This window comes from Protopterus annectens, chromosome 14.part0 (assembly GCF_019279795.1).
Source record: "Protopterus annectens isolate FY-2018-M chromosome 14.part0, PAN1.0, whole genome shotgun sequence".
Classification (NCBI taxonomy): domain Eukaryota; kingdom Metazoa; phylum Chordata; order Ceratodontiformes; family Protopteridae; genus Protopterus; species Protopterus annectens.
This window is the reverse complement of record NC_056748.1, coordinates 1,110,045,688-1,110,071,343: the sequence shown is the minus strand read 5'-3', so window position 1 is coordinate 1,110,071,343 and position 25,656 is coordinate 1,110,045,688. Positions and strand designations below refer to the sequence as shown.

The window sequence follows — 25,656 nt, the reverse complement described above, 5'->3', positions numbered from 1 at the left end:
GGTGGACAGTAGTCTCTCCTTTGATAATCACATTGCCACAGTGGTCAGGAAATCCTTCTACGTGGCTCATCTCATCACAAAAGGATTCTCATCCAGAAAAAAAGAGGTCATTGTTCCCCTCTACTCATCACTCATTAGACCCATTATAGAGTACAACGCCCCTTTTGGTATGTACCTCACAAGACATCTACAACTGGAAAGACCACAGAAATACCTCACAAAGAGGATTAATGGCCTCAAACAGATGCCCTATGTAGACCGTCTCAAAAAACTACAGCTTTACTCAATCACATATTGCCTACTCAGGAGCGATCTCTGCCTGACATACAAAGCTATGTCAAACCCAGAGCTGTTGGACATGCTCCACTTAAAGAAATCCCAATCCCTCCGAGCTACACGCTTCTAGGGACCTAAAACTTGTCACCACAATAAAAAGAACATGCTGGAGGGATAGATTCCTGTCCCAGAGACTTCCCATACTCTGGAACAGACTACCTATCTATGTCAAACAGAGCTCCTCATTAGCATTCCAAGAAAAATCTTGATGATCGGATGGGAAATGGGAAATTCACCCCAGGGATCACTTCTGTGGCTCTGCTTGACAGGGGCACAGGAAAATACTTTTCTTGGGTGGCGAAAGCCAGGGTACATCTTTTTGGCTAGGCTTGTATGGGCCCTAGGGCCGATAGCCTAGTACCTACCTATGAACCTATGTACATGCTAAAAGGAAAAGAAAGTCTTTTATGTCTGGGAAGACAAGTAAATGGCAGAATTAACTTGCACTGTTAGCTATATTAAGTCTAAAATGTCTGATAAAATGTAATTGCATCTTACCTCAGAATTTGGTTGTGCCAGGCCATAAACAGGCATTTTTGGTACTCTCCTGAAATTTGCAACCTTCATTTCTCTCACTGTGCTGAGTGCATCAGAATTGAATCTCTCATCCAGTACCTACATTACAAATGTAAAAAGAAGCAATTTTGAAGCATGAACGACAGAACAACAGAACAACAACACTTCTAATGAGTATCAACATGCAGTGAAAATTTATGAAGGTCAACTTTTCATCTTTTCACAGAGAAAAAATGCAACCCTGTCCTGGTATACCTGTTGTTCCATTTGGTAATAAAGGGAGTTAGAAAAATAAACATGACCTTTTACCTTCATTACACAATAAATGTTTAGCTAAAAAAACTAGAAAATATACTCACTCCCCCTTACGTCACCAGCATTAATCATTAACATGTAAACATAAAGAGGTACATCAGGAAGCCATTGTAACATTGTCCTCAGTCATCCTGTCCATCCCTCAAGCCAGGTAATGGCAGTTTGCACTGACACTGGCACAGAGTCATGTGGTACTCACTCCCCACTGCTGTCCACTTTTACTGCTGAAACACTATTGTACTGTCTCTAAGGCACCTCCAGGTGGTACCTGGAAGAGAGCTCCATTTGTCAGGAGTAAAACCTAGAATTACCTCTGCCTTGTCAGTTAGAAAGTCATTCACAAACATCAGCAGAGCAAGCAGCATATTAATACCTGTCCTGGCTATCCATGCCTCATATCTAACATCTTGGGGTGAGACAGCAGCTGTTCAGGATGTCTATGCTTCACTCCTAAAATTTTGGGGTGAAGGACCCCAGAACTGTACTGCCTGCATGTGCTTCAGCTATAAGACCCTGGAGTGATATTGACTTGTCCATGCATCACCCATATCACATAGTGAAGGATCACATCTATATTGTCCGTCTTAAATTCAGTTGGTAAGACTTTGGGGTAGAAGATTGTATGCTTTTACTTATACTGGATATCTATGCCTTCCGTAAAGGCCTTTGGGCCAGAATATCATGCAGCTATACTGACCACCTAGGATTCACTTATGAAATTCTGAAGAAATGAGGGTACACCTACCTGTACTAGCTATCTAACCTGTAAGACTTAGAAGTAAAATGGTCATGCATCTATATTGCCCATCTATAACTGTGACATATAGGACTTTTGGGTAAAATAGCATACATATATATATATATATATATATATATATATATATATATATATATATATACATACACACACACACACATATAGAAATGTGCACTTTCTCTTTTCTTACTTTTCCATTTAACCAGACTGTGCCACAGCAACGTGTGGCCGGGTACAGCTATATTTACATACTGACTGTCTAAGATTTACCTATATGAGTTTTAATGAAGGAGTGTATAGCTATAGTGACTGCCCAGGCTTTAAATACATGGCTTTGGAGTAAAGATTATACAGCTATAGTGACTGCATATGTTTTACCAGTAGGAATTTCAGATGAAGGATTATACAGCTATACTGACTGCCTGTACTTTATATACTGAATTTTAGGGTAAAAGATCACACAGCTATAGTGTCCAAGTTTCAACTATAAAAGAGTTTTGGATTATGGGTCATACACCTTATATTGGATATCTAAACTTCACCTAGAGCAGTTTCAAATGAATGATCATACAGTAATACCTACTGTCTATGCTTTATTTTTAGGACACTGGGTTAAAAGCTCATACAGTCATGCTCGCTATCTAAGCTTCACTTATGAGGTTTTGGAGAAAGGCTCCTACAGCAGTAATGGCTGTTTAAGCAATATCTATGCATTTTCGATGAAAAACCATACAGCTATACTGGCCGTCTGATTAATTTTCAAGAAATTGGGGAGAAGGAGCATACAGCTATATTGCCTGTCGATGCTTCAAGTAAATGACTATGGGGTGAAGGAACATACAACTGTGCATTGTCTGCACATAACCAACCTGTATAACCCTGATGTGAACACTTCATATACAGGATTCTGGGAGAGAAGGTGCATATGCCACTCTACTAAATGTCCACACCTTACTTGAAGTGCCCTGGAGGTGAAGATTCAGCACAGTCCAAGAGCATATCCTGTTATAAATTCATTCATTTAAAATCATCTCACTGAATCAACCTGATTAAATTGATAATGCTATGAAAAGCGCAGATATAACATATAGCAACAAATACCACAAAAGTAAAATGAATAGTTATATTATTAAAAGTCACTCTGCATCACAACAAGGGGCTCCCTGTACTTTATTTTTTTATTTTTTTTTTGTACTCTAACGCTGCGCAACATCAGAGTAGTAGAAATACTTGACTTCTGGCATAAGCAAGCATTCCCTTACATATTAGTTTGTGTACTACTCATAGAAGTACAGGAGTTTGAGGTACAATTCACATACTGATGGCACAGTGTGGGCTTGCTCTCATAAAAAATACTTGAAAAATACCTATTTCTGATTTTTGGCAAAACTCGATGTTTTATTTAAAAGGCATCCGTGACTGTTTCAGAAACACTAATTTCTGATTGGTGTGTTACTTCATGTAGCAGGGGTTTCAGTACATCTGCTACACTATGAGTATAGGGAGTAACAGGGCTCTAAAGTTGTGGCTATCTTTCTACTATGATACTCGACAAAATGTTTGATTGGTCTGTCATTATTTCAGTGGCACTGACTAACTGACTTGAGATGGGTAACATGATATGTTCTTCACCTAAGCCTGACTTGCAGGAACACAGGGAGAAGGATCACATAGCTGTGCTGGCAGTCCATGCCTTACTTAATTGATCTTGGAATGATGGCTCACTAAACAGAAAGGAAGAGCCACTGCTCTACGCTGTGCAGCGAGCACAGGCGTTAGCCAGGTAACAAAAGGTTATTCCGCACATCATATTTCTCTGAATCTGCCTCAGAAACTTTCTGCTCTGAAAGGAAATGGCAATGATCACAGAAACAATGATGCAGCTTTTCTCTTTCTTTGGAAATATAATGGTTTCAGACTTGATTAGATATAGAAGAAAGAGGGGCTTGGTTGAGGTAGAAGAAAAAAAATCTTTACTTTTTCATTTCAATTTCCTTTACTACACAAAATCATTTAGTAAACAGGTCAAGGCAATGTACTTGCTTTGATTTAATTTTTCATGTGTTGACCAGCATAAAGCATAACTTCCAATCGACCATTCAGGTCAGTCCAGGAGAACCATTCAAAATAAAAAAGAATAAAATGAAATGTAAGAATAGTAAGATACAGATGCAAATTTTCAAAAGATATACATGAAAGAGATGTTACTCTTAGCACAGAAGGGTGAAATTGATAACTTGTACAATAAAGAAAAACTGTGCACTGAGAACACATACACAGGCATGTCTAACATTATAACTATGTAGCAGACATTGGTGGGCCAAAGTAATTCATTTAGCACCCACTAGATATGCATTAGGAGGATGCAATGTCTAAGAGATTGGGTTTAGATGTAGTTATTGATACATTACGTAACATTATCTGTAAAGAAGCATTTGCACTTAGCTTACTGACATAGACCTCAATGTACAGACACCTCTGCAACCAAGTGACGCACCAAATCGTTAGGAATAAAAAACGAACACTATCGTACTTTACAAAACCAACACAAGCTAAACTCTAAACATTTCTGGAGCTCAATCAACTGACGTCTACACCCAGGATCAGAAACCAACCCCTGTCCAGACTCCAGACAAAAACCCTGTAGAACTCATCACACTTTTCAACACTTATTTTATTGACATTATAGCTAATCTCACTACCAGCTTCCCTCCAACTCAACCAACCTGACTTGCCTGCCACTAATACCACCCCTGCCCATTCTCCCAACTTCTTTCTAGCTTCTATTCCCCAGCCATAGTAAAGAAAATGCTTCTGAAATTAAAACCTTGCACAAATGCCTCGGACAGCCTGCTCCCAGAATTCCTACAAAGGGCTGCAGATTCCATTGCATACCCCCATCAGCATACTTCTTAATAGGTCCATACAAGAAGTCGTATGTTCATTCCATTTGAAAAAAAACATTTATTCTCCCACTCCACAAAGGCGGAAACAACATAGATGTCTCCAACGTTTGGCCCATTGCCATCCTTTCTCATCATCTTTCGTCTGTTCCTGTTAGGGGTCGCCACAGCGAATCATCTGTTTCCATTTCTTCCTGTCCTCTGCATCTTGCTCTGTCACACCAACCACCTGCATGTCCTCTCTCACCACATCCATAAACCTTATCTTAGGCCTTCCTCTTTTCCTGTTACCTGGTAGCTTCATCCTTAACATCTTTTTCCCAATATACTCAGCTTCCCTCCTCAGCACATGTCTAAACCAACGAAATCTTGCCTCTCTGGCTTTGTCTCCAAATCTTCCAACCTGGGCTGACCCTCTAATATACTTATTCTTAATCCTGTTCACCCTCGTCACACCCAGTGCAAATCTTAACATCTTTGACTCTGTCACATCCAGCTCTAACTCCTGCCTTTTTGTCAATGCCACTGTTTCCAACCCATATAACATAGCTGGTTTCACTACCCTCTTGTAGACCTTCCCTTTCACTCTTACAGGTACTCATCTGTCACAAATCACTCCTGACGCTCTTCTCCACCTATTCCATCCTGCCTGTACTCTCTTCTTCACCTCTCTTCCACACTCACCATTACTATGAACTACTGATCCCAAGTATTTAAACTCATCCACCTTCGCCACCTCTACTCCTTGCATCCTCACCATTCCTCTATCCTCCCTCTCATTCACACACATATATTCTGTCTTAGTCCTGCTGACCTCCATTCCTCTTCTCTCTAGAGCATATCTCCATCTCTCCAGGGACTCCTCCACCTGTTCCCTACTCTCACTACAGATCACAATGTCATCTGCAAACCTCATAGTCCACAGGGACTCCTGTCTGATCTCGTCTGTCAACCTGTCCATCACCATTGCAAATAAGAAAGGGCTCAGAGCAGATCCTTGATGTAATCCCACCTCCACCTTAAACACATCCGTCACTCCCACCGCAGACCTCACTGTTGTCACACTACCCTCGTACATTTCCTGTACCACTCTTACATACTTCTCTGACACTCCCAACGTCCTCATACAAATACCACAGCTCCTCTCTAGGTACTCTGTCATATACTTTCTCTAAGTCTACAAAAACACAATGCAACTCCTTCTGACCTTCTCTATACTTCTCCATCAACACTCTCAGAGCAAACATCGCATCTCAAAAATCCTTGAGAAATATGTCCACAGCCATCTACTTAGCTGCCTACTTGACAACAACATACCATCTCCAACCCAGCATAGTTTTAGACCAGGGCACAGTACCACAACAGCTCTTACTTCCTTCTGTGATACCATCAGTCGGGCCCGTGACACCAGAAAACTTGCCTCCTCTCTATTTCTCGATCTGTCGAAAGCCTTTGATAATATCTCCCATCCACTCCTTAGAAAACTATCCAACACAGGTATCTCTCCTTCTACTTTAAACTGGCTTTCCAACTAAGTATCAGACAGGAAACAAGCTACAAAATGGCTAAACTCCTAATCTCCTCCACGTTCCCCAAGGGTCCATCTTAGGCCCACTACTTTTTAGCATTTTCATCAATGACTTCCATTCTAGTCTCACTCAAGGAACAGTCATCCAGTATGCAGATGACTCTACAGTCATCTGTACTGCCAACTCCAAACTACAAACAAAATACAAACTCCAACAACTTACCCAAGCAGACCTCAGCACCACCAAAATATGGATGGCTAACAACCATTTAGCATTAAATCCTAAAAAAAACTAAACATGTTATTTACCCCTAAGAAATCCTGCTAAATAAGCAAAGACAATTTCACTATCCTCTCCCATGACAACACCTCTATAGAGAGTGTCACATATACCAAACCTCTAGGTGTTACCATGGACAAATACCTAACTTTCAACATGCACATTCACATCATCAAAAAAAGCACACCAGAAACTGGGCATGCTATATAGACACAAAACATTCCTCACTTACTCTTCCAAACTAGCCCTTGCCTCCTGTTTCCTGCTCCCCTCTCTTTTCTACGGAGCTCCTCTTTTCACCAATATTCAGGCCAGTCTTAAATCCAAACTACACTCATGCTACAACAAAATCACAAAACTTGTTTCCAGTGGAAAGCCCTTATTCTCACCACTGCACCTCTCTTAGACTATTGAACTGGCTAGAATTACCTCACCACCTCACATATATTGAAATAACTCCTGCCCATAAACTAAGAAACAATCCATCCAGTTTGCCCAGCCCTTTCTAGCCTATTTACTCCATACCCCCTTAATAGGCCCCTCAGCTCAGAAAATCAAATGCTCCTACAGGTAGATAAACCCAACCTCACAGCTGGACAATGCTCCACTCCTTTGCCACTGCTAAACTATGGAACTCTCTCCATCCCTCCCTTAGATGTACTAGTAATACATCTCTCTTTAAAAAATCCCTGAAACATCCTCTCTCTTCCCACTGGCAATGCCCCTGTGCTAACTCCTCACAACCCATAACCTGACTTCTGTCTCCTCCCTTCCTCTTCTCCACATGCCCCTCCTTCTCCCCTCGCCCCCTCCAGTATCATCACCATTATCTCCCGAACAAATAACCCCTTTCTATGCCCTTTACAAATGTACTGTTGTGTTGATATTTTGACACCACTAGAGTGCCTCGTGGTGCAGCGGTAGCATTGTTGTCTCACAGCAAGAGGTTCTCCCGTTCAGTTCTTGGCTGGAGTGCAGGGAGTGCCTTCTGTGTGGAGTCTGCATGTCCTCCCCGCGGTTGGGTGGGTGTTCGAAAGGCATGCGTAAATGGGCATGCCTTCATTGAAGGTTGAACCTCAAGCTGTCACCTCGGCATTCATGAAAATCTACTGCCAATCATTAGCGGACCGGAGTTCCGCTGTGGCGACCCCTAACCGGGAAAAGCCGAAAGACAACAACAGTGCCTATCTCAGTGCCAACCACTATACAGGACCATCAGTCTAACCTGGTACAACTGTTGTATGGATTCTTATCAAACTGAATATACTGCACTGTTGCCTGAGTTTTGGCAGATTAATCTGTCATATTTGCTCCTTGTATTTCCAACACACTGAATGTATTGTATGCTTTTGCAGTTTGAACTGATATATCTGTTATCTTGTCTTCTATCACATTGTAAGCATCATATTGTTACTATGTTGGATCTCTGTGAAGCTTTTCTTGCCAGGCCTCCAGTGAAAATGGGCACTCTTTGGCCCAGTGGACCTTCCCAGTCAAATGCAATAAATAAATTAATTAAATTAAATTAAATAAATTTTGTCAACTTTTGTTTTAATTTGGCAAAGGTATTGCCTTTTCATAGGTTATAGGTAGATTTGGTAGTCTAGAATACAGAAGGTATGGTTGGGTAGGGTGTCATTTCTTCCTGTGGGTTGTTAGAGAAGAGTGATTTGAGAGAATCCACTGATATTGTAAGAGTGTGGTTCTTTGCAAGTTGTTGTAAGCAACGGCAAGGTGGTAGCGTTGTTACCTCACAGCAAGAGGTTCTCCCATTCAATTCTCGGAGTGGCTTGGGAGTGCCTTCTGTGTGGAATCTACATGTCCTCCCCCCATGGTTGGGTAGCGTTTGAAAGACATGCATGCGTAAATGGGCGTGCCTTCATTGAAGGTTGGACGTCGAGCTGGCACCTCGGCGTTTCATAAAAATCTACTGCCAATCATTAGCGGACCAGAGTTCTGCGGTGGCGACCCCTTACTGGGAAAAGCCGAAAGACAAACAACAACTTGCAAAGAACCACACTCTTTGCAAGTCTTCTTACAAAAACAGGAAAAAACTTTTGGATACACAGCTTACATATCAGACAGGCAAGGAGCTTCTTTATGTAGTAAGAAGCCAGTTAGCCCTTTCAAGTATGAAACAATAGTTTTCTCATTTCTGTATGATAAAGATTAATCTTCAAATGCTATTAACATTTGTCTGAACATTTTTTTTTATTCATAATTATATTAGTAAACTTGTATCAAAATAATTCCTGTATTAGTTATAAAATGATACATACATACACACACACACCTTTCTGGATACTTCTGCACTCAGATCACTGGTCATAGGTTCGTACTAGGCTATCTGCCCTAGGGCATTTATAAGCCTAGCCAGAGTGTGTGTGGCTTTCACCACCCCTTAGGATGAGAATACTACACCCTTTTAGGGTTTAGTTTACTGTGCCTCTGTCTAGTAGTGACACAGAGATGACCCCGTAAACCCACGATCTCCCATCCACTGCCGAGATTTCTCTTGAATAGAGTCAGTGAGGGGCTCTGCCTAACATGGACTGGGATTCTGTTCCAGAGTGTAGGGAGCCTCTGGGTTATGAATCTGTCCCTCCAGCACGTCCTATTTATTTCTGTGTTGAGGTTTAAGTCTCTTGTTCTCGTGGCTCTGATGGATTTGGATTTTCTGAGGTGGAGCATGTCCATTAATTCTGGATTGGACATGGCCTTGTACGTCAGGCACAGATCACCTCTGAGTAGGCAGTATGCGACTGAATAGAGCTGGAGTTTTTCAGTCGGGCAGCATATGACATATGTTTAAGACCCTTTATCCTCTTGGTGAGGAACTTTTGGGGTCTTTCCAACTGCTGCAGGTGTCGGGTGAGATACATCCCAAATGGGGCATTGTACTCAATCATTGGCCTGATAAGAGAAGAGTACAGGGGCACAATGACCTCTCTTGATCTAGATGTGAAACCCTTCATGATAAGGTGGGCAATATAGAAGGTCTTCCTAACCACTTTGGCAATGTGAGTGTCAAATGAGAGGTTACTGTCAACCTGGGTCCCAAGGTCCCTGATTAGCTCTTCCGTACTTAATGGATTACCACCTATGTGGTAATTTGTCGGTACCTTGTTTTTCCCAAAGGGTATGACTATACATTTTTTGGCATTCAGCTTAAGGCCATGGCTCTGGCACCAATTATTCGTTTCTATGAGGCCTCTCTGAAGGATGTTTGTGTCCGCTGGAGTATCAATTATGGCGCCCAGTTTGCAGTCATCTGCGAACTTTGTCAGCCACAATCCTCCTATGTTTGCCTGTACCTCGGAAAAATAAATGCTGAACAAGAGGGGTCCCAGGACTGAGCCCTGTGGGACACCGCTTGTGACTGGCTTACAGTCTGACACAGCTCCAGCAACTCTGACCCTGTGGGTTCTGTCCTTGAGCCAGTTTGCAACCCATCTTGTGACATATGGGTTTACATTTAAGCTGGTGAGTTAGTCTATGATGCCCGAGTGGGGTATTGTGTCAAAGGCTTTTGCAAGGTCAAGGTAGGCTGTGTGAACTGCCTTGCCTTCATCAATGGCCTTAGTGACCGTTTCAAAAAAGTCGACCAAGTTCAAAAGGCAGGATCTGCCCTTGACAAAGCCAAATTGGGTAGGATCCAATGTCTGTAGGTCCCCAATGTCTTTGTTTATGAGTTCCATAATGATCCTCTCCATAGCTTTGCAGACCAGGCTCGTCAAGCTTATGGGGTGGTAATTTCCAGGGTCCGTAGAAGCACCGCCCTTGTGAAGTGGGACCACTGTTGCCGTACGCCACTCTTTGGGTACGTATCCTGTAGTAAGGCTAAGATTAAACAGCAGCCTTATGTGTGGGTTTAGTTCCTCTTGGAGTTCATGTAGCATACAGCCCAGGACACCATCCGGTCCCATTGATGCTGTGTTTTTAGCTTTAGAGAGGGTGGCTCTCACCTGGGCATCTGAGATGTTAGGGAGGCTACACTCTGCTGGGATAGTTATTTCTCCTTTGGGGGAGGGAGGAGAAATTTGCACTGAACCTATCTGCCAGAATGTTGGCAATGTCAGTGGGTTCAGTGTATTTTGTGTCATTTTGGACTAACTCTGAGCATATCGGGGAGTTTCCACCCAGGTTTCTAACATAGCTAAAGAAGGTCTTGTGATTGTCTTTTGTGTCTTTTGCGATTTTTCTCTCAAAGTTGGCCTTGGATGATTTTATGAGTGATCGTAGTTTTTTGCTAGTACTGATCAGAGATGCCTTCCCTTTTAGGGATTTTGCTCAGTCATGTAGTAGCTTCCTCCTCCTGTTGTAAAGTTTGTTTATGGATGGGGTCCACCAGACCGGGCGCCTGCCTTTGGGGGAATGGGTCTTGGTTTTATTTGGGATTGCATCATCCATGCATTCTTGAAGGTGCCCATAGAAGGCATTTGTAAAGGATTCAGCAGTGTGGGTTGTGGTTTCCACTGGCCCAGGGGCCTTGAAGGATACCACTTCAGTCTTAAGAAGTGTGAAGTTTGCTTTTGAGAAGTTCTTCACTGTGGTCTTTTGTGCAGGGGGTGGGGGCGGGATGTGTATTTCCAGTGAGATTAATTTATGGTCTGATCTTACCAAAGAGGGATATACTTCCGATGTGGAGCATTTTGTCCTCATGTTTGTGATGATCAGGTCTAGTATATTGTCTCCTCTTGTGGGAATGGTGACTAGTTGTTCCATTGCATTTGAGATTATGAATTCTAGGAACCTTTGGGCTAGGGTGTTGGGGCTTGAGTAATGTTCCCAGTCTATGTTTGGGTAGTTGAAGTCTCCCAAAATGATGGTATTTGGAGAGACATTCATACTCTCCAGTGTCTTCAGGAAGGCTGTGTGGGGTTCCTGAGTTTGAGAGGGTGGTCTGTAGCATGCTACAAACTGTAAGGCAGTTTTGCCTATGGTTAGTTGCACCTGGATAGTCTCCAATGCTTCGTGCGTTGCCACTAACCTGGAGATGTGGGTATCTTTGATGAAAATGGATACTCCCCATCCTTTTGTGGTTCAGTCCAAGTTTTGGGGCCGGAAAGCATGATATGAGGTAAAACCTGATAGTGCTGGGGTGCTCTCAGGAGCCTTGAACCAGGTTTCAGTCACTGCAAAGACATCGATGTTCTTCATACTGAGGAGGGCTTCGAGGGCGTGCATCTTGAGGTTTAGACTTCTGGCATTGAGCAGCATTACCCTTAGTTTTTTTCCACTTGTGTTTTCTAGGGCGGTAGGTTTGTCATTTGAGCCTTGCCTAAAAAAGGCACTATGGGGGTGGCAAGAGCCTTGGCCAATATCCGGAAGCCCAGGGGTGACAGGTGCAAGCCATCCCTTGCAAAGCAGTGTGGCTTGTCAAGCATGTCATCCCAAGCAGACAAACACTGGATCCCCTTAGAATGACACCAGTAATTAAGCCAATTGTTAAAACTGATCATTTTGTCTTTGTACTGTGGCATCATTCTTGGTGAAGGTAAGATGCTGCTCAGGGTCAGGGTCTTACCAGCCTGGGCTACATAATCAGAGAGCTCCTCTATGTCTCTTTTCATGTAGTCCAGGGAGGTACGTCTCAGGTCGTTCACACCGGCATGTACAATGACTGAGTCATATTTGTACTTGCTGTGGAGTGACTTGAGTGCTTGTGTTATGTGGGGGATTCTAGCTCCCGACAGGCAGCTTACTGTGACCTTTTCCTTGTTCAGTCGGGTGAGCGGGACGTCAGTGTGTCTTACTATGGAGTCACCTATTACAAGTGTGTCTGGCATGTTGTTTGGCCTTAAGGGCTGTGACTGTTTAGCACACTGACTTTGTGAACTATGTGTTGCATGTGCTATGTCTTGAGGTGGTGGTTGCTTGGGTGTCTGCTTTGGAGGCCACTGTTGTTTTGGTAAATTTTTAATCAGCGCCTCAGAGTATGTTTTTGTGTGTTTATGTGTTTGGTTTGCAGTTGTGATAGTTCTATGTGAGACTGGGTTTGTGGTGTGTATGGTTACCTTCTCCTCCTGACTGGTCTTGCCAGTACTGAGTCGAGAGAGCTCAGCCTCCAGTTTGGCTATATAGTTGCATCTCTCACATATATTTGTATTTGTTGGGAGGAGGAGAGGGTTGTCTGTGTACATGAGGCAGTTATAACATTGCCTCAAGATTCCCAGATTCACCAGCTGAACAGGAGAGGACGCTAGCCACTGACCCTTCGACATGCTAGAAATAGTGAAAAAGATTGCTGTGTAAGGGAAATGGGTACTCAACAGAATTTAGGTGAATGAAGTACTTTCTTTTGTTTAAGAGTGCTTTACCTGTGTAAAAAATGCTTTAGGAGCAAGTGCTGAGCTTTTCAGATAGAGTATAGGCTGTTTAGATTGCAAGTAGAACAGTTCTAAGGGAAAAATTGAACAGCAGACTTGGCGGAGCCAGAAAAAGTTTAACCAAGTTTAACCTTGTTTAACCGGCGCTGCGCTATGCACACGACCGCGCAAAGCCGTGCAAACGCGGATTTTAAGCAGTGAACTACAAAAGAGCTAGGAATGGTCCCAAACAACCAATTACTACAGCTTCTTGTGCTGAGGTCACTTCCCTCAGAACAGGTAGGCTGCTCAAGGCTCCCCACTCCCACTGGTGAGCAAAGAAACTTCCTTCTATCCAAGTAAGGTAATGGACAACACAGGAACTACACCACAGCCCAGAATACAGCAATGCCTGTATACTGGTCTAAACTAGTCGAGAAAGGCGGGAAAACAAGGATTATTTTTTTGTTTTTTTGTTTTTTTTTGTAGAAACACACAGAAAATGCAGAGACAGTGATAAATTAGTTACACAGGCTAGCACACTTTAGTGGGCAGCCTCCACAGTTAAATTAAACAAACAAACAAGCAAACTTTCGATTAAATTCGACTAAATGTAACTTTAAGTGCAGATTTTAAAATAAATGCAGTAATCAGTAAAAAAACAGTTCAGGCTAGTTCAAAGTAAGCAACAGAAGCTATTTCCAGTGAAAAAAAGCAAAGATACTTAAATCCAGAAGGTAGTCGCTTTTTTGAGTTCCTTGCTGCTAGGACCACTCTGTAAACCCACGTGGAGCTTGTCTGAGCAGTATAGCATTCTGCAGGTGCATGTAATTAATTATGAGAGGATTGAATACTGTGTGTTGAGAGAAATGTATGAGGTGCCGTGTAATTATCATGTAAAAGTACACTGACAAGCAGTTCACTGAAAAAAAAGTTACAGTGAATGAATTATACAACTAGTTTACTCCCCAGCAGCCTTAGTTCTTTAATGCACTTAATATAAGAGTGCATAATTTAGTTTTAAACACAGCCAGTGCATTTTTCCTTACCTTGATGTTTAGGGGAATAGAAACAAGAAAAAGAAAATATAGCATTCATTGCAAGTGAGAAAACCGGCTCTCACATGTATTTTAGCTTAGGTAACCTTAACTTCAGAACAGGTAATAATTTAGGATACAACTTTTAATTTGAGGCAAATTTCATTTTCTGAAAATGTACATTGCTTTGTATTTGCTGTAATCGGATGAGGGATGGAAGTCTGAAAATATATTAGGTTTCTTGTTTCAGTGTTTTCATTTAAACAAAAGTTGAAAAAACTGTCAGAGGTTAAAAAGGAAATGAGAAAATGCAAGTACATTAGAGCCCAGTCAGCCAAAAATAAGTGTATGCATGTAAACTGAAAGTTGGAAATATATATTTAAAAGAACTGACACACACATTAGATGGGAGTAATAACTTTATCACAATGTCTACTCTGTCCATATTATTGCGGAATTAAAAAAAAAAAAAAATAGAAAAAAGTAAAGGGCAATGAATTATTTTAAGTGTAGAGTACAAATAACAACGGTGCAGGAAAGATATTTGGATAGAAAAGAGTAGCCACTTGGGGAATTTGACAAAGGCTTTCAGGGTGGACATTCAGTGGAATATCTATTACAAAGGAAAAGGGAAATACATACCTGTAGTAGAATGAACTCCTTCATGCTGCAAGCATTAATGCATTTTGGTAAACAGAAAGCGTAATTTCAATTCTCAGCCATTCGAACATTGTAATCTTACTGATTTTGAGCAATCTTATTCTGCATACAAATTCTGCACTCTGACTTCTAGTTTTACCCAGTCTCAGTTCTAATGTGATTATTTCCTGTGTTGCATTTGTCATAAAATGTTGACTAGCCGTTAGCCATTTGACATATACACGTTTTCTTTCCGTTAATTTTTATTAATTTTACTTGCTTTAATTAACATTAATTCTACTACTGCACTTGGGTTGGGACTGAAAAGGCTTGTTTGACCAGCGCATCAAACAGCAATACAGACAAGGTGAATTAAAGAAATAATTTAATACTGATTGCTCTATGGGGCTCTAATAGTAACAGAACTGGAAAAAAGGCGATGATGGTAGATTTCTGGTGGGTAGGGGTTATTGGCAGGGAAGAGGATTACACTGACATATATTTACAGTCCACTTAAAACTGCTATTATGGAGCTTACCAGAATTTTGGGAGGGATAATCAGCTTTCAGCGGGGATTATTATTTATGGGTGAGACGTGCAACTTGGTTGGCAGCCGTGAGGATGTAATGGGGACCTAGAAGTTAAAATAAAAAGAACATAGTTATATTTCTGATGAAATACATGAGAATATTTGGAAATGAATACATGAATTCAGTAGTAGGAGCTCAGACTAGTTACATGTGTAGTGGAAATGATTCAAGAGTTGATAGGGAAAAGAGAAATTTCTTCAGAAGAGATGGCTAGTAGGTAGGATAAAATGAAAATGGAGGTTAAACCATGGCAGAAACAACAGAGAAAACAATATGAGAAAGGAGTGATAGGAATTATTTAAATGACTGACAACGTTTAAAGTATTTCAAAAGAAGTGGAATCTCAAGAATCTCAAAGAAGATGAAGAGCAACTTCAGAGTGCTAAAAGGTGGTGGATAAGGGAGAATTAGGAAAGTACAGAAGAATATAAAATGGTTGCTGTTAGGAAACTATTTTTTCATGAAGATTCCAGAACATCGACTACAAAGGTGTGATATCAAACTTAGGGAGCCTATGACAAGAAAAAATAATCAAAGATCCTATACAAGTATTAAGAGAGAGTTTATGAAAAATTTTTAAAGCAAAGGAATGTAGAAAAAAACGCAAAGGCACAAACAACAATACTCATGGAAGACTCAATTACGCCAAAGTTAAAGAAGATGAGAGACTCAACAATAACAACTAAGATAGGAAAAGTGAGATAAAAATGGTGATGCATAACCAATTAACAATGAAGTCTTCTGGAACAGATGGTGCTCTTGTGGAAGTTTGGGTGTTGGGATAGAAGAAAGTGATAAAGTTCTTTAAAAGGATGGGGAATACCACCATCTTGGAAGAAAGCCGTGCTAGCTGTATTACCTGAACAAGGTACAGACGGTTCAGACCCTCTTCATATAGACATTTCAAATTTTAAATCATTAAAGTACAGACGCTTCAGACCCTCTTCATATACACATTTCAAATTTTAAATTATTATAAATTTTTTATATCTATACTAGCTAAAAGAATGGCAAAGACTTTGCCACAATTAACAGATATGCACCAATGTTTTGTCACGAGGAGGCAAACATTTGACAACATTAAGTGCAGCTGTTGATATGGGACAATTATGATCCAAAGGGAAACAGAATGTAAGAAAATACAACTGCTGTTGGTGGGTCTTGATGGATAGAAAGCATTCCACAGAGTAAGCTGGGATTTTATAGGTTCATAGGTAAGTACTAGACTAACTGCCCTTGTGGGCCATTGTAAACCTGGCCAATGTCCCTTTCATTTCTCAAAATAACATAATAAGACAACGACAACTGAATTAATAGCTATGAATATGGCAATGGAGGCATTTGCATTCTTTTCTGTTAATGTACGTTTGCCTATGTCTTGACTAACAGGTTAATAAAGGTGTTAAAATAATCCTTTTCACATCCTAATCTTATTACAAATTTGTTTGCCTTAACGTTCATAATATATATCTGTATCTCTTCCATGAAGCCTGTAAAATACAGCATAAATATGAGCAAAAGATACTTCCACTGCTGTGCTGTGGACTTGCAAATTACAATCAATCATTTTTAAAATAAAAAGTGTTTTTTTGTTAAACCCAGTCCTAGTAGATCTAATGGAAAATCACTGAATTCTGATCCAAAAAAAAATGAGCAGTCATTTTAATGACTGGCAATATTTCATGAACACCAAAACAACTGTTTTATCATGTATACAGATTCATAGTTTGCCATTTACATTTATTTTTATGAAGGCCTCAAAAGAAAGCCCTCAAATCTTGCAGATTCTGAGAACTAAGAGGGGACCAATGAGAAAGCCAGGAAGCAGTGGTAAAGGTCAATATTCCAATCTGCCTGCATTTAAAGCCAAGACTGACATGCCCTCGGAATTCTTACTCAGCTGCAGAAAAGAAGAGAGGTCCCTGTACAGACTACCGATTAATACAATGCAATCATATGCATAGCAAAATACCTTGGGAGGTTTGATATTTTATGCTACAGGTACTCTGTACCTGGTCACTGTGATCATCCTACCAATGTCCAGTGCCAGCAGGAACAAAGAGATAAAATATCATGCTTGACTGGTTCCAGTCTCAAATAGAATTCTCGGTATTACAAAACAGGTAGCCAGCCCCTGCAGCTCTTATCATTGCCAGTGATGCAGTGACAAACTCTAATAACCAGGCCTCAGCATCACTGGCAGCTTTTGTATTCACCTGATTAGTGTGATGAAGGGCCAGGAAAATAAATTGTCCAGTTCTGTCCTTGACTCCCAGTCTGAATAACAGCATGGTCATCAAAATTATGTTAAAATTAAGGCCACTGAAATAATTCATGGTTTATTCAATTGTGCACTAGATTTTGTATAATGGTATTTCTGGACTTTATCATATAACTAAAAGTATTTATACATGATCTTTTATATGTTTGGAAGTGCTGATGAAGTTTCATTTTATTAAAAATACAAGATAATTTAACTTGTGATAAACACATTATGGCAGAATAAAAATGTTATTTGTTTATTTTCTACTGACAGGAATTTTATGGCAGCCACGGTATCCAGTTTGGTTTTGGTTTGTCATAATTTTTTGTAGGCTGCTCTCCCGCTACCCAAGGGTAACGGGTACCATCCTTTCACATTTCTTTTTTTTTCAGTATGTTATTTTCCCACTAAAGAGAGTATATCAGAATGAAATTTATTCTCAGTTTTGCTTCTTTCTTGGCTTAAAGATACCGGACACTTACAATCTATCTTTTAATCTAGCAGAAGTGGAATCAGAACTTTATTTACACAAATAACCTAGGACACAAGGCCAAAAACAATCCTTACCAATGTCGCAGCTAGCATTTACTAAAATTTCTTTGCTCACTCTGTGGGACTTCACTAAAATGTTTCTGCCTTTGTTTAGGTGGTAGCATTCATTCTAAGTCTCTGTGTAGACTCTGTCATCTCCAACTTCATTCCTTACACCAACATCTCTAACAGTTTTATGTTTCTGTTGCTCTATCACTGGGACATACTTTTGATAACAGACAGAATCCTTTTAAGTCTCTAATCACGTCTAAGTTCTGGCCAATTTTGTAGTCTCTATGTCAATGTCTTTCTCCTGATTTTGATTTCTGGATCCCCATACGAGTGCCCCTGCTTTCCTCACTTCTCCATTTTTATAATGAATTGGTATATTGGTATACTGAACTGATGTCCATTGTGTTTATGGATATCCCATCCTCCCACATTTTCCACAGCCTTTTAAAATGAGGAAAAACTTTTACTACTATCACATCATGTGTCAGTTTAGGGGTTACAGGCACAGGATGAATTTCAATTTTCACATTTCTGCTACTACTAGTTTCTTTGGTATTAGCACTACAGACCCTTTGAACAAAACTACTACACTACTACACACTTGCTTTTTTTTTTTACCAGTTTAAACACTATTGCTGGCTAAAAAGTGTTCAACTAAAGTTACAACCTTGTCAGAGTTCTTGGTATCACTTTGCACTACTTTCTTATATTAATAATCAAAGTTTTTTTAAACATGATTATGAAACCAAAGGATATACTGGTCACACAATGAAAACTCTTCACTGTGTAAAACCTTATACCTTATGTGATGAAGGCCCATGGGATTTATGCAAATGACTCCTTATGGGCATGCCTGCATTTTAGCTACATGGCTTTTGAATGCCCTTAACTTTTTACTTTTTATTTTAAAGCACCCTAATGTTTATGGGCATTAGGTTAGATTTTAAGCTCTGTGTTTCTGTGTTTCTAAAGAATAGTCTAACAATTATACTGACGAGGCAAAAAAGGCTAAAGCATGTATACATGTCTGCATGTAGTGGAATTTGGCTTTTATGCACCCAAAAACACAAAAATAAACAAATGACATGTCTTTAAGGTGTCAATTGCATATACCCTATATGGGCCACTACAAAAGTTTTAAGGTTTGATACAGTGAAGACTTTAGCTTGGTTAAGACTTTCTTGCAATTTTTAAGCATGACTACTGATAGCATTTGTAACTTTGTCACTTTATTGTTAGCATGTTCAAATCAAACCTTTAAAATATGATATAAATCATGCATAAGTGGCTCCTATTAGTCTGCCAACATTAAAATTCCAGCTATGAAATTAGGCCGATTCAGGTATTGTACCAGACCAGACCAAAAGTGTATTTTTTAAGCTTAGCACAGTCATTGTAATCACTTCTCTCCCTGTGCATACACATTTTCAGTGCCTCCCATCACTTAGGAAGACAATTTTTCCCAGACATCTTGATCCAAGTTCACTGCTGTGGCACACAGCTCAAAGGTCACAAAGTTAGAAACTGGGTCATTCCCCTGACAAATTTATAATGAACATGGGCTTGGGATAAATAGCTACATCTGCCAGCACAACTAGCTGCTGTTGTGGTTGTACAAGTTTTTGGTCAGTCTGTGCCGATTTCACAAGTCTTTTAATTCATCTATAACTAGGAGACTCAGGAAATCATGCAGGAACATAACAGTTAGGGTGCTGTAAGGAATTAGGATCTCAAAATATGGTTTGCACTTGGCAGCAGAGGTACTGTAAATATCTAACAAAATAGCAAGTCCTTGGCCAATTACCTGTGCAAACACCACCAGTTTAAGTCCAAGTAGATACTTGAGGCACATAAAACCTCTTCCAACCAAAAGTCCACAGCTGCTGGCCTCAACCAGGTCTTAATTCCAGCTCTGCATCAAACTCTGCAGCTTGCCCTGAATGGGCTATAACATCCAAATCCTGCATGGTACAATACATTTTATACAATCTTAACTGACAATTGATGTCTTGTTAACTATCAAATACATAGTGCTTCCCAGCCATCTGTTTGTGAGAATTTTCCCCACACTACATACTGCAACATTTATTTTAAACATTCACTAACCATTTCCCAGATAGAAGTTGTTACAGTGTGTGTGTGTGTGTGTGTGTGTGTGTGTGTTTGTGTGTGCATATACATCTGAACATTACTGTCAATATGTCAACCACAAAAGGTCTGCCAAGAAAATGTTGACAGTCCACTAAGCATGCATGAGGAAAATCCTTGCTGTATGTGAATGAAAATTAAAAAAAAAAAAAACATCATTTTTTGCATGTGGGCTAGTCCTCATGTCCCTAAATCTCCTGCTAATTATATACACTAACTGCAAGATCAAACAATCCCAGAGAAAGAGGCATATTCCCCAATCCCTAAGACACGATCAAAGTATGTCAACCAAACAGATGTTGACATCTGGGAGTTTCAGCCAAAATAACCACTGCCATAGGTGTAGCACATTTAATATAAAACATCAATTGCAAAAGATAAAAAAAAGTAACTGTACTACACATGCACCAAGAAACAGCCTCAACACATGCAAAATCTAGCTTCTAAAAAACAAACAAAACCATTGTTTTTTCCAGGGGGGGAGCACATCTGCATCCCCCCATGTGTGAGGCTACACCTCCCACACTACCTGCTAATTACATATACTAACTGTGAGATAACACATACATGAGGTAAGGGCAAATTTCCCAAACCCCTATATATGTGTGATCTGAAACACCTCTTCATCAATTGCCGAGCCGACAATATGTGGTTGACAAGACAGCTGTCAACCTAACATCTAGTCAATATAATCACTACCATCCATCTATATATATATATATATATATATATATATATATATATATATATATATATATACACATAAATATATATATATATATATATATATATATATATATATATATATATATATAAATATATATATATATATATATATATATATATATATATATATACATAAATATATATATATATATATATATATATATATATATATATATATATACATACATACACATGTGCCAATATGCATCTATATATAGATATATTTATCGAGCTATATCGATATTTGAAAATGTGAGAGGGTGACCTAGAAGTTTGATTCCCATCTTCCCATGCAAAAATCTTCTGGATCCCATAGATATATATATATATATATATATATATATATATATATTGACATCACTCCTGAAGATAAGTTTTTATGCTAATGTACTTTCTCAAAATGTTGCATTATATGTATGAAGACTGCATTATATATAGATGTATAAAAATCAAAAATTGTGCATAAAATATTTAAATTATTCCAAACTTGATTTCACTATAGTTTGCCAAGTAATATCTGTATGAAGCTACAAACAGATAAAAACAATCAGTTAAACTTTCATTCGGCTAAAAAATGATGTTTTTTGCCTTTCTGTACCATGTACCACATACCTCAGAGTTACATGTACCATCTCCCGGGTCACAGAACCATGGAGAAAAGTTCAAAGTTTAAAACCAGTAAATCATTGTTGCTACTATAATTGAAACAATCCCTGAGATTTACTTCCAAGGACAAATACCATCCACTGACTTGTAACGCATCTACTTGGGAGCAACAAGTTGTAACGGTGACCTGTGGTTACTGAATCGGTATTAGAATTACCCCAGACTATCAACTGATTATGACAACATTTCTGTAATTCTGAAAAGGAGCAACTCAAAAAAGAGAGAGAGAGAAATCTGACAAATGTTAAAAGCAAACTACGAAAGTCAAATTATCGCTGTATTAAAGCCTACATCAATGTCAACAGGCTTGTTTACTGTGAGTGCATTCCTCACATAATATGAGCATTTATGCAATGGGTAGAAAACCCTTTTATTACAGATGATATATCATTAAATAAGAGCGTAGACACTGGGGCTAATAGTTTAAAAAATACCCTTTTCAATATAAAGGAAAACAGAAACATTAAAGGACGCTACACATGGTTTAAATGTCAAATGCATAAGGAAAGGATCATCGCATGAAAGTCAAATGCACGCAGCAAAGACTTTAACAGATAAGCATCTTTCTTAACAGTTTTAATATTCTCACTTGTACCCACATGCACAGTATAAACCTATCCATTTTCTTAGTGTAGTTAAACGATGACAGAAGCTATGCAGAACTCTGAAGTGTTAGATTAGGTGGTATTTTGTGAAGTGACAGCCATCTGCTGGTTGCCATGTCAACTATTTTGTTAACATAAAGTTGTGCTATAAATTAAGCCTTTTCCCATTTTTGCACATGGGGTTGGGGTGTCACTTCAACAGTGAATCATCTAGAGCCAAGGTTTACACTGGCAGGCAGCTAGCCCTGTCGCGGTAGTTCATTCTTACCACATACCTGCACAATCACTCACACCTAAGGTCAATTTAGAGTGTCCAGTCTTTGGAACACGGGAGGAAACCGCAGCACCTGGAGGAAACCCATGTGAACACAGGGAGGCCATGCAGACTCCACACAGAAGGCACACCAGACAGGAATCAAACTGAAGAACCTGTTGCTGTGAAGCGACAATGCTAATGGCTGCACCGCTGCAAAGTAAGCCATTGTGGTCAGATATTATCATCCTTATATCTTTCCACATTGTTTTATGCACCATTTAGGTGCACAAATTGCGTTTATTTTGAGGGAATGTTCCTTAACATGGGTAGCACATAAAGTAATTAAAAAGTGAAGAATGCAATTCAATTAATTAAAAGTGCACAAACTGAGTAAGCCAAATGTAATTATGAGATACTTTTCCCATTCAGTTTAGTTTATTTGTTAGAAAAAAGTGAAGCTGTCAGCCAGTCGCACTGACATACAGGAATAAAGGCCATGTAGCCAGAGTTCAAGCAACAGCTTGGGCACCTGACAGAGATGGAAAGGGGAGAGAGGAATGAATGGGCAGTGGCTGTTTGGGGGCACTCATGCGTAACACGATTTCCTGCTCAGCCATGGCCCATTTGCTCCAAGTTTACCCATCTACCTTCATCTCCTTATTTCTTGTGGCCTTACGTTTCAGCCATTGCAGTCAGCCTATGATTGCTCCATGCCCCCAGCCTCATATTATCTCTTATTTCTCTCTCTCGCCACAGCACTCCTACTTCTGTGCCTTTCATTCTTCATGCAACCACCCCAATCACCACCACCATTTCCTTCATTCTTTAACTTATAAAATGGCTTACTTGGGCTTTTAATTCAGTGTTTCTCCTTAACTGATAAACATCCAAGCAGGTACGTTTGATTTACTGGCTTAGATATCACTATCCTATCTATCCTAGAAACCCACCTGATCTCATGTGAAAATGGAATTTCTGTGAAGTGCACTTGTCCGGTCCAGCAATGTGAAAAATAAAGAGAAGATGCAAAAAGTCAAATATATTCTACATGGCAACATATATTGTCCAGACTAAAGAAAATGTGTTTCTAATTACATTGACCTATAAAACACTATTGAATTTTAATACACAATATTCAAGTTAAGCACTGAATTGCATTACTTGATTGCAGAAAGACAAGTCTCCCTAGCCTCCCCTTTAAGTACATGAATATTCTAGCCCCCCCCTCCTCAGATATGTACCTTACCCTCAACTTATTTTCCACCAAACAAAACCCTCCTTGGATGTTTCTGTACACCACCCACTCAATACATCAATTCCACAGGTCTACAACCCTCTCTGTGGAAAAGTAGTTTTGAAAATTCAGGGAGTAATTAGTCTGTATAAACACTGTATGGATAAATCACTGTTCTGCACAAATGCCACCATGACTCCCAATAAACTTAACTTAGTCTATGCTAGTTAATACCTTACAGGTAAGGATATGTGTGAACTGCACAAATGCCACCATGATCCCCAATAAACTTAACTTAGTCTATGCTAGTTACTACATTACAGGTAAGGATATGTGTGAACTGCACAAATGCCACCATGATCCCCAATAAACTTAACTTAGTCTATGCTAGTTAATACCTTACAGGTAAGGATATGTGTAAACCTTGATTTTACACTTTACAAAAAAGTACACACAAGTACTAATTACTTGCGCAAATAATAACATCATATATAATATACTATGACAATATAATATGATATAATACAATATAGCATAATATAATATTATATTTATTTTCATTATAAATTATGTTATCCTACAAAAGGTGAAGTGTGGCAATTATCACATACAACTAGAGTTGTTTATAAGATGTTTCCTTTAGTCCAGTGTTGATTCCCAAAGCACCCATTTGCATACTGCGAAAGTCACTTAACTAGACAGTGCTGCCAGACTGAGTCTGAAAAAGGTCTTTATGGATCACTGCTCTAACTTGAGTTAACACCACATATAAAATACAAAATAAACATGCACTTACTAAAACTCGTGTCCCTTTGGTTATTAGCTCTCCAGGTGCATTAATCTCTGCCATATTCATGTTTGACAGCAGCCTGTATATCCAAGGGCAGCCAGTCATCCATCTGCTGAAGGGCAACGCAAAGGCCAGCGAGTACTAAAATGTAAAATTACAGGTATACTTTATACAAGGTTCATAGACAGTTTCACCAGGTTTGAACTAGCTTAACAATATTACGGTTGAGAACTGTACTTACATAGTTAACCAATTACATTCAAAAAAGCCTTACTGAGATCTCAGACTTGTGGCAATATATCTGATTCAACACAAACTACCAGATTCTCAAAATTGTTATTCTCAGGGCAAAATGTTGTGCCCCGTCGTTCCCATGTTACGAATGCTGATCTCTGCACCAAATCATAACTTGTATAACTCATGCGGGAACCCAAAAGGAAGTACATTTTAAAATCTAAACACCATACCAGTCAAGCAGACCTTAAGAGATTAATGTGATTTTATTCTGAATGTAAATGCATCCGTTCATTTTGGAAATGCATTACAAATGATTGACATTAATACGTAATGAAGACAAGAATGATGCACCTCATGAGAAAACATTAACACATTTATAGAAATAAAGTGAATTGAGAAAGGAAATGCACATTTATAGAAATAAAGTAAATTGAGAAAGGAAATGCAAAAACACAAACTCCATTCTTTCACTCCCATATCCTCAACTAGTCTTGCTTCTTAGTGTGGTTTATAACCTTCCCACCCTAACCAAAAATTGTAAATAAAACTTTCTTGCTATATAATACAGCAATGCTTCTTCAAAGTTATTCTGCTGACGTGGCTAATGTTAAATTAGTAACAAAATAAAATACGGTCGTGAATTACAAATTAACCAATGTGCAAGTAACACAATTAATATTTATATTAGCTTATCTATAAGTTAATGCTTTTTTTTTTAATATTTATTTTGCATTTCATTAGCAGGGTGGTATAACTGACCATATGAAGGTACTGCTTGGGTATAATAATTCACCAAGTAGAGAAAAAAGAAAACAGACAGGCTATAACAAGTACTTAAAAACAGGACAAAAAGTAACACATAACAAAATCTGTACATTAACAATTAACAGATGTAGCTACAATTACAAGAGAAATGTGCATTTTAACAATTCACATTATATTTCAGGTTTACACCATCGAATAAATGTTGTAGTTCTTT

General features: G+C 39.3%; 1 protein-coding gene across 1 annotated transcript in view; it reads right to left on the bottom strand.

Moving 5' to 3' along the window:
• The window catches only part of PALD1 (phosphatase domain containing paladin 1), a gene marked incomplete in the record, with an annotated part of 1,459,376 nt that overhangs the window by 649,196 nt on the left and 784,524 nt on the right, over nt 1–25,656 (bottom strand). The window contains 2 exon segments of the mRNA XM_044056896.1: nt 835–951; nt 24,447–24,581. Of these exon segments, the coding sequence (XP_043912831.1) occupies nt 835–951; nt 24,447–24,581 (252 nt within the window).